Source organism: Hydra vulgaris, chromosome 02 (assembly GCF_038396675.1).
Source record: "Hydra vulgaris chromosome 02, alternate assembly HydraT2T_AEP".
Taxonomy (NCBI): domain Eukaryota; kingdom Metazoa; phylum Cnidaria; class Hydrozoa; order Anthoathecata; family Hydridae; genus Hydra; species Hydra vulgaris.
In genome coordinates, this window is record NC_088921.1 from 40,365,001 (window position 1) to 40,375,889 (window position 10,889).

A 10,889-nucleotide genomic window follows, 5' to 3' on the forward strand; every position below is an offset into this window, starting at 1 on the left:
TATACCAGGGAAAAAAGATAAATATTTAGACTTTTGACTATGTTGTCAATGTTTTTTTAATTCCAGGACCCCACTAAATTGAAATTGTATTTCAATTAGAAATTAAACCTAATCTAATTGCTTAATTAGGAAATGCGGCAGCCTATCTAGTAATTTGTTTCTTACTTTAATTTTAGATTTTGCATAGCGTAACATGCATGATATGTTATTAAAAATTAAGTTGAGTTCATTTGACATTGCACACGATTATCGTGTCATGTCAATCATTGGTTTTGTGAGCAGTCCTCAAACATATTCTGAGTGTGAATTTAAAGTTGATATTGCTTGTTTTATCTTTACAACATGCATGAGCTTACAACTATTATTTTGTGAAACTATGCTCCAGGCAATGTTGTGGCTAGTGGGTCGGCCTCCTACAAAAAAACCTGTCAAAACGCCCCAAAATTCTTAAAATGTTTACTCAAAAAAAAATTTTTTAAGAAGCCCTTTTGGAACTCCACCCCACTATTTAGGGTGTGTAGAGTAGCCTAGCCAGAGCTCTGACTCCATGTCTAATATAAGTGCATTATTATTACGTCATTAGGTACAAAATATGATCATAATTATACTGCATATGCGTCATACAAATATTGTTAATTTACGTGTTGATAATTAAGATTACGCGCTGATATTGATACATTTAATTTTTAATTTTATTTAAAAAGACCAGTAAAAACCTAGTCTTTGATACTCTTTCTACGGGAGGCTGAATAAGGGCGAATCGACCTAAGTGCAAACTGGCATAAATGCAAAGCGTTGTAAAAAAAGTGTGAACTGGCACATGTGCGAATTGGCGTAAGTGTGCCGAACAAATTTGCAAACATTGACCTATATGCGAATTAGTATAAGTAAAAACTGGTATAAGTGCGAATTGGCATAAGTGCGCTGAATAAATTTGCAAAATATTGGCATAGATGCAAATTGTTGTTTCGTACTTGTGCTAATTCGCACTTATGCTAGTTCGCACTTATGACAATGTTTTCAAATTTATTCGGCGCACTTATACCAGTTCGCATTTATGCCGATTCGCACTTATGCCAGTTCGCACTTATGCCAATTCGCACTTATGCCAATGTTTGTAAATTTATTCGGCGCACTTATGCCAATTCGCACACATGCCAGTTTGTACTTATGCCAGTTTCTGTAACTACTTTGCACTTATGCCAATTTGCACTTATGGCAGTTCGAACTTACGCAATTCGCACTTATGCCAGTTTGCACTTATGAAATTTGCGCTTATTCAGTCGTCTCCCTTTCTATATTGCAGTCTCTTAATAACATGGCTCGATTACATGTAATGTAAATAGCTGCATGTTATTTAAAATGTACATATTTTTATGGTTATTTTATTTATTTTTTAATTATATTTTTATTTATTGACTTATCAAAAACGTTTAATCAACTTTATTTTTTTTTATCTATACAAAGAGCGAGGGTGAAAAAGGAATAATTATCCCCCTAAAAATGTTACACGTCACAAAACTCTTGATAAAATTTATATAAATATAAAACATGTTTATTAGCAAGCTATTTTATTAGGGCTTGATAATGTTAAAATTTTAAGAATGCAGCAAATGCTTTCTTAAAGAAAACAGTTGGGGTGATAGAAATAGTGTCAAAAAATGAAATTCAGAATAGTGTCGAATATAATAAAAAGGCCTAATGTCGCGAATAAAAGGAATAGCGTCGCAAATGAATTTAATGAATAGTGTCGAAAACAAAAAATAGTTGCAAATAGTAAAAACGGAATCGTGTCCCAAACAGCTCATTTCAGCAATTGTTTACTCGTTTTGCTTATCTTTATAGCATACGAATTTTACAGAAAAATAACAAAAAATAATAAAAGAAAAGATTGCTGCCCCATGTCAAATCCTCAGTCAATATAGCAGCACTCCCTTACGGGTCAGGCTATTAGATAGTCAATGTATGTACTGAAGCCCCTGGCAGCAGGCTGTTTCAGTATGATATCAGACATGCCAACTAAATACAGGTTTATAGTTATTACTATTTTATTTTTGTTACTATTCATTCAACTCCTTTAGGAGTTGAATGAATAGTAACTTAACTTAACTCCTTTATTTTATTTTTATTACTACTTTTTATTATTATTATTGTTATTATTATTATTTTTTTTTTTGTTACTATTCATTCTACTTCAACAGTCAACAAAAGAAGAACCTTTTTTTTCTTTATTCCTTTTTACTAAATTTGACACTATTTATTAAATTCATTTGCAACACTATTCCTTTTTTTTTGTTTTTGACACTATTCATTAAACTCCTTTGCGACATTATTCCTTATTCTGTTATTCAACAATCAATAATGCAACAATTTGCGACACTATTCCTTTTTTACACTTTCAACAATAAAGTTTGCGACAATCAAAATTTTGCGACACTATTGCACCACACCAATAGGAGTTGTTGCTTTTCTAATATTTAAACGTTATTGAACAGAGTCAAGGCAACTTTCTAAACGTTTTGAAGTCGCAAAAGTAAAACCAGTTGATTATAAAATTAAAGAACAATAAAAGAGAACAATACAATTTATTTTCTTCGACTTACTTAACAGTTTAAAACAGTTTGAAAACTGTTTAAAAAATTTTTTTTTAACATTTAAACAAAAACATGTAGGTTTAGTTTTGATTTTTATTTTAATTTTTTATTTTTAAACTAATCCAACACTGTTTAAATGTATTCATTCATTCAGGTAACATGGTAACAATGTATTCATTCATTCAGGTAACATTAAAACACTATTTTAAATGTATTTGTTCATTTATTCAGGTTAAATTTGTGGCACAAATTCAAAAAGAAAAACTGCAGACAAAGAAAATGGTTTCTGCAAAGAAGTGCAAATTAATGACATAATTTTTGTCATTACAACCACAATACCAAAAAGATTGAGCTTGACATCATTTTGATCGCCTTTCCCAACTTGAGATTTTAGTTAAAAGTGGAATAACTGCATATAGACTTAATAAATAAACCTATAACAGTTTGTATCACATTTATATATACATATGATACATGGGATATGTATATAGGGTAGATTTGAGTACTATGAGCACCTTAATCGAAAACTTGAATATTTAAAAAAATAGTTATGCTGGATCCAAAATTTTTGCGAATAGACAATTTTTAGAAATCCCTACTCATGATCCACATAGATATTTGAGTACCCAAAATTTTCTTAAACACACAGAGGTTCTAAAAAAGTAGCCAAAAAGCTCATAATACCCAGACCACTTGGTAATATAAGCACTTTAAATTAGCTCAAAAAAATAACATTAATTACGCAAAAACATACCAACCTGACAATTAAAATTAATTTTTTGAATATAATGATTCATTATTAACAAAACTTATCTTTAAAAGATCAAATTTTGAATCACTTTTTGTTGAAACAATACTACCATGTTTTCCGCAACAACAACAAAAAAAAAATTACTTCGTTATTTTTTAAATTTTATTAACTCAAACCTTTGAACGATAAAAGTTCAGAATTTTTGAGTTTAAATTACAGAAAAATATATGGTATTATTAAAATATTTAGATTTTTTACTATGTTTTGTTTTTATTCCAAAAGTAATTAAAATCACTGCTATTTAAGGACTTTAAACTAGGTAATTTTAATGAAAAACACTGGGTAATTTGAGCATGCTCACATTACACAAAAATGGCACCTTTTATTAAAGTCAAAACTAAAGATTTCTATTCATTGTTTTTCAAACGAAAATGCATTGGATTTAAAGCTAACATATTTTTCTTTATGAAAAAATTAGTTTTATTATTTTAGCACCAAAATTTCGCGTCACAATTTTATTCTTGCGTGATGATATTATTTTAACAACGCAAAAATTTAACAGCGTTTTAATTAGATGATAGCCGCTAATTACTGCATATAAATTTACGTTAAATGTACTGATTTCTGCTATCGCCACATAAAGTCGATTTAAAAAAACCAAGCAACTTTAGCTTAACTGCTTACATCTCAGAAATCTTTAAGTATGCTCATATTACCAAGGTACTCATATTACCCTAATCTACCCTATATATAAACTTATACATTAATCATAAAAAGAATGCGAAATTCTATCGAAGGATTTGATTATGTTAAAGTCTGTCAAGAAAAGTTTATTTTATAGCCTTAAATGTGATACAATCATTAAAAGATATGCATCTTCATACTTTGAATTTAGCAAACTGCTTGAATAGTAGCCCTCGTTATACTTTGCACATCACTCTGTGCTTTATTAATTCATTAGTTTTTGATTTCAGTCTTCATGTATGGACCGGGCCGTCTTACCAATATATGTATGTTGGGAAGGGCCTTTAATTACTTGCCTTAAATATATTTAGCTTGTCCGCCACTGTTGACATGATAAAGTACATATATCATATAACATCTAATTTTTATTTGAATAGTACAGTGATATACTGATGCTTACAGTATGGTGGAATACCAGGAAGAAATCATATACAGTTAGGCTTCTTCGCATATTAATATAACTATTCAAAGTATGAAGATGCAGGTAAGTTAGGATGTCAGCAATGACCAAAAAAAAGCCCCGTATTTTTGAGAACAAAAAATGCCATTTTTGGTCTATTTTCAAATACAAATTTGGGCAAAATGACTAATTCTTTTGTACAGCCAAAATTATTATTTATATATATCATTTGAAAGATAATTTAATGTCGATTTAAATTTTTGGTTACGCAAAGTTTCAAAGATGTATTGTTCGTGAATTATAGCTGCTCAAAGTTGGAAATATGACGTCATAGTTTTTGAAAAAGTATTTTTTCTTTAAAATCATAAACATAATATACTGTTAGAAATATAATTTAATGATCGGTTAAAAACTTTTTTAATTCGTAATGTATAAAATTTAATGGTGGATCAACGAAAGACTAGAAGGAGGGGGTGGGGGGGGGCTATAGCTTCAAGCCCTTTACATTCTGTGGCTATGAACTTTTTTAGTGATTCTTTTTTTTTAGACTTATTTTATACTTTTTTGCAACTTCGCCATAAATTTTATGGCGAAGTTGCAAAAAAGACCACTTTTATATGATAAAAAGACCACTTTTTTCAAAAAAATTCCCAGGCCCCCAACAGTCTTAATCTTGCAGTAAAAAAAATACTTTTAATTATATTACTTTCCCCATAATAACACACAAAAAAAACATTTCAGTTATCATGATAATATTTTCATATTTAAATTATGTCATCAAAAATATTTTTTAAGTTTTCTTCTTCATCACTGTCGTCATTGCTCCTCCTCAATGCCTAACTTTATCTAAATTAAAATAAGATATTAGAACTTTTACTTAATAAAGATTAATTTCACTATCTATATAAATTATTCAACGGGTAATTATAATTTTAATTCAATAAAATTGCCTTATTGTTGCATTCCTTCCCATGGCAATCTCCGCATGCTGGCATACACTTCATGCTGCTTTTCCTACAAATGCATAGTTTTGTTTGAAATTGGTTTTTTGAACTAGATCTGCAGTTGCATCGGAAAACCTTGAGCAAATTTGGTGAAGCTACTGCTATGTCAGCTGGAATTGGTTCAAAATGTCCATTAGTTCATTTCCACCCGCATTCTGGAGGTTTTAAGTGTAATCTTTCGTCTTCGTCTAGCATTCGTCAAGCATTTTCCATTTAATTAATTGCGAATGAAAGCTATAACCATGGAAATAAGCAGCACGTTCTGTCGGTGGCAGCTTTAACAACAATACCTTTGCACAGAGCTTCGAGATCTTTAAAATATCTAATGTTTGAAGAGATATTTGCTTAAAAACAAAGACATTCCACAAAAATTAGTCCAGTCATTTTAGCAAAAATAACCCTATTACCTTTTTTCAAATTTTACTTTTTGCGAATTGCCACAAGCGAAAACAAATCAATTTTTGAATATTATATCACGTGATGTTGACAGTAAATAAAGTGAAAGCACGTTTTTTTTTTAAATGGCAAAGGAACAGAATTCTCAACTTGGTGTTCTTATTGATTTTCTACGAACTCACTCTCAGCATTGGCAACCATTAGTAAATTCATCAAATAAGGAGCAAGGCTTCAATCAAGAACTTACAAATGTAAATTTACACACTGCCAATTCCAAAGGTTACTCTTCACAGGAAGGTTTATCTTCGTGTGGGCACACGAAGATAAACCTTTTTGAGAAAAACCCCAAATGGAGTTAAACCTGTTGTTCGTTCTTGCAGTAAAGTTTTTTAACATATATTTTTATATCAGAGTTTATTTATTTTCATGTATTTATCATGTATATCATGTATTTTATTTCAAAATGATATCGCATCTTACATACAAAGATAAAAATGTTAAAATTAATGCATGGAAAGAAATTTCTACATGTTTCAAAGCAGAAAGTATACTAAAAAAAGTAATAATTTCTTTTAGTTAAACATACAGCGTAAACCTATTGCTGCCATTTTTACAGTTAATAACGAAAAAAAAATGTAGTGCAAAAAAAAAAAAGTGGAAATCAAAACGCAAAATGCGCGAAAAAATTTAAAAATAAAAATTCGCTTCGGGCGAATATTTCTTTTTGTGGAAAACGGCCTTTAGTGTACATGAAGCCTTGTCGCTGACCCATTTGTGTTTTTTTTTGTGGATTTGAGTCTGGTTAATAAAAAGACTGGAAGCTAATCATTATAAGTTCATTTTTCTTTTCAACGAAGCACGTTGGCGCTTGCTTAGCTTTTCGAGGGTAAAAGAGTTCAAATATTTTATAACCGTATTTTACTAATTATTTTGTTATATTGTCCTTAATATTCGAATCTTATTTAAATTTAAAAATTCAAATTTTATTCTTTTTATTTTATATAATTTCAAATACACAGTTTTTATGAGAAACAAAACTTCATTTCTTCTGCTATTTAGTTATAAAAATATGTTTGAGAAACTAACCTAGAAAATAAGAAAGTTATTTAACCTATGTAAAAGTTGAATTATATTTGATAATGATAGTATTATATTAGTTATATATCTTTAAAGTTATCAGAGATTTTTATTTGTCTATAGTTTGTTTTGCGTATGTATAAGTTGATTACATACACAAAACAAACCATATTCATTTTTATTTTAGAATAATGTATTATAAAATTTATATATTTGTTGTTAATAGTAGTTGCATTGCTCAACATTAATCATTACCATTATATTACTTGTACCATTTATAGTTAATAGTACTTGTACTTATATGTAAACATTTCTAAATGAATTTAATTTATTATATAATGCATTTTTACTAGACTCCTAACTTTGGATTTACAACATAAAATATAAACATGGTAATTTTAGTTTTGATTACTAATTTTATTGTTTTCAACAAAAGTAATTGTTAAAGAGTACTATTTAAATTTTACTAAATATTAAGTACCTAATACTAGACTAAATTTTAAATATTGTAGAGCTACAATGGAAATGACTATCAAAACTACTCGGATGATACTCGTGAGTCTGAAGCAATGCGGAAAATGTTTGTTGGGGGTCTAAATCGAGATACAACTGAAGAAACATTTTACAACTATTTTAGTCAATTTGGTCCCACAGAAGATAAAGTTATTATCACTGATCCACATACACATCAATCAAGAGGTTTTGGTTTTGTCACATTTGAAAAGTCTGAGTCTGTGGAAAATGTTTTTTCTAGTCGACCACATATTATTGATGGTAAAACTGTTGATGTTAAAAGAGCCATGCCAAGAGAGATAAATACTCCTGGAGCTCATATTAAAACAACAAAGTTGTTTGTTAGTGGCTTTAGAGGAATTGATCTTGAACCAGCAGAACTTCAAGATTACATAGAAAAGCGCCATGACACCAAATTTGGACGAATAGAAAAAATTGATCTGTTAAAAGATAGGGAAACAGGTCAATTAAAAGGGTTTGGTTTTATAGAATGTAATGATTCAGATTTTGCTGATCGGTTATGTATATCAGAAACATCCTTTGAACTTAAAGGAAGGACTCTTTCAATAAAAAAAGCTGAGCCCCAAAATAATGCTGGTGGTAATAGTGAGTAGTTTTTGTTTTAAAATTTGTTTTTAAATATTTATAAGAAACTAGTACTAGAAGCCCCAAAATCTTAAGAAACTTTTAGTGTGGAGGTACTTTTCAATAAGATTTCCGTTTTATAAAAAATTCAAAGAATATTTCCTTTTGCAACTACATATCACATCAACTTAGCACAAAGCTAAGTATATTTCCAGTACTAGATAGTTAAATAAATTAAAATTTAAAATTTTTTAAATACTAGCCTTTCCTCCTTAGTTTAAAAAACTTTTAAACTAAGCAGGAAAAAACAATTTTAAACTTTTTAAATTTTAAAAAGTTGCATGTATTGTATGCAAGCTGTTTCCAGGCCATACAGAATGCGTAATTAACTAGTTATAAGATTATTAAAAAATCCCCCCTAAAAAGTTCAACTAATAAAGGTTATCATATGCCAAATTCCTTTAAACAATTTTATTTTTAAAAAAATACACGTGTTTATCTAGAAACAAACCTTTAGTTAAAAGTATAGTTTTTCTGACACACATATATTCTTTTTATTAGCAGGTGGTGGTGGTCATCAAAATGTTGGAGGAGGTGGTCCTATGCGAGTTGGGCGAGGTGGTGGTCCAATGCGAGGTGGTAGCGGTGGAGGAAGAGGTGGAAGCAGTGGTCGGGGTGGAAGTGGCCCAAGGGGCGGTGGTGGCCCAAGGGGTGGCAGCAGAGGTGGATATAATCAAAATAGTGGTTACCAAAGCAACAATTATGCTTCAGATGACAACTACTCTACTTCTTACCCCGGTTATAATCAAAATCAAGGTGGTTACCAACAAGGTGGTTATCAGCAACAAAGCTATCAACCTCCACAATATGGTGGTTATCAACAAAATTATCAACAGTCTTCTGGAGGATATGGGCAACAAAATGCTAGTTATGGACAACCCCCAGGTGGATATAATCAAGGTCCGTCGTATGGACAAGGAGGGTATCCAAGTCGAGGGGGAAATCAACAAAGATACCAACCTTATTAATTTATGTATAAAATCAGGTAGCTTTAATGTGTTATTAAATTTTTTAAATTAAAATATTTTTATGTTTTCCTGGTATTAAAGCTGTTCTAAATAGAATTAATAAAAGTCCATGACCGCAATCAAGTAAGACTTACAAAGTTTCTAACAGTTGTATATCTGTATCTAAAAATTTTATATGGTTTAAACAAAATACAATGATTTATTTAAAATGTTTTATTATGATTATTAATAATCATAAAATTGAGTTTCTTATCAGAAAAGATAGAAAATACTCTTGGAGGTTATATGTTAGTTTTAGGTTTATCAATTCCTTTTAAATTTTAATACAGTTGAAAATGATTTCTTGAATACCTCAGTAAAAAATAACTTTTAAATGAATTGATAAACTTAAAAAGCGTCAAAACAAACTTGAGAATAATAATTTTTGTTATTGCTTAGTTATATGTTTCATTAGAAAGTTTAAACTTTGTTTTTCTCATCATAGGTTAAGTTCGTTAAGTCTCTAAGACTAAGCAAGAATTAATCGATGTTAAATATAGAAGTTGTGATAAGGCATTGTAAGTAGGAAGACTATTCGACCAACTTAAGGAAGATCGTTTCAACGCTAAATCAGAACTATAGAGCATGCTTCTAAAGAACTTTTAATGTCTTTAAGTGTATTCTCATTTTACAGATAAAGTCTATTATAAGATAAATTTTTAGGTTTTAGTTTGTTTTGTTTTTTAATTTGTTGGTCTATCCTAGATCACATTATAAGTAAATTTGTGATTAGTAAGTTTTTACTTGAAAAAACTAAAGTTAATGTTATTAAGTAGACGATGAAATTCAAATTTATTATACTTCGACCTAATTGTTTAAAGTTGCAACAAATATGTCAATATTAAGTAATTCTTTCTGAATATATTGGTCAATATTAGGCGTACAATCTATTTTATGAAAGATTTAAAAAATTGAAATGTTACAGTTAGTGAAAGAAATGAACATTCGACCTTAACAAGATCTTTTCAGAATTAATGGAATTTATTATTGTTCTACTAAATATTAAGTAAGTGAAACTTTCTTTAAAAACAGTTTTAAGTTAATTTTTTACTTAAAATTCTACATATCTTAAATTTTATGTTTTAGGAAGTTTGAACTGGTTTGCGATCCGAGTCTCCACTGCCTTTCATCTAATAATTTTTTAAGTAATTCGCCGCTCAATGGTTACCTATTCTGACATTTAATAAACTATGATGATGTAAGCTAATTGTTATTATGGTAATTTATTTTTATTACAAAATGCGCCTGGTTAATTTTTTTTTTCATTAACAGGTTAAAAGACGAGTCAATGAGGCTTGATTACCAATTTGAAAAACAAAAGTCGACGTTTTCTAAAGAATACTAATACAAAATATTTAAGTAATTTTTGTAACTCAGATTGAGCTCAGGTTAGCCAGATAAAGTTAGTATTTGCATATTGCTTTTACTACCATGGTTTTGGTCATTTTTACTTACATTTTTATTGTGGTATTTGAACGCTCGATTAAACTTAGCCTTTTTTGTTGTTGTGTCTTTAAAAATCAAAATATTTAACTTTGGTTGGTTCCCTTTATCTTCAGTTATCAGTATACACAGATAGATAGATATATATATATAGAGAGAGATAGTTATAGATATAGATATATATATAGAGAGAGAGATTAGTATATAATACATCACTATTAATTACTTTTGACTTTCATCCATCATTTCCATGTTTTCATAAAGTTAAAACCATTAATTTAATTAAAAATTAGTCATTTTTTTAAATAAAGCGCT

At 29.2% G+C, this 10,889-nt stretch overlaps 1 protein-coding gene across 5 annotated transcripts; it reads left to right on the forward strand.

Annotated features, from left to right (window-relative positions):
• Positions 1–6,663: 6,663 nt before the first annotated feature.
• Positions 6,664–10,567, forward strand: LOC100198991 (heterogeneous nuclear ribonucleoprotein A3). Of its 5 annotated transcripts, none has more exons than XR_010636702.1 (6): positions 6,664–6,775; positions 7,320–7,358; positions 7,479–8,085; positions 8,626–9,109; positions 10,218–10,329; positions 10,404–10,567. XR_010636702.1 is itself a non-coding variant. In XM_065790895.1 (5 exons), the coding sequence occupies exons 2-4, from the start codon at positions 7,356–7,358 to the stop codon at positions 9,090–9,092; spliced, it is 1,077 nt and encodes a 358-aa protein (XP_065646967.1). In that variant the 5' UTR covers positions 6,664–6,775; positions 7,320–7,355; the 3' UTR covers positions 9,093–9,109; positions 10,218–10,331. The 5 variants fall into 5 exon arrangements, 3 of the variants coding, with proteins under 3 accessions (XP_065646967.1, XP_065646968.1, XP_065646966.1); XR_010636703.1 differs by having other exon boundaries at positions 8,629–9,109; XM_065790895.1 differs by lacking the exon at positions 10,404–10,567 and having other exon boundaries at positions 10,218–10,331.
• The last annotated feature ends 322 nt before the right edge of the window (positions 10,568–10,889 follow it).

Bases quoted from the DNA above. Each gene is read 5' to 3' on its own strand.
- LOC100198991 (XM_065790895.1), top strand. The intron at 8,086-8,625 runs GTGAGTAGTTTT...TCTTTTTATTAG, and splicing joins AAATAATGCTGGTGGTAATA to CAGGTGGTGGTGGTCATCAA.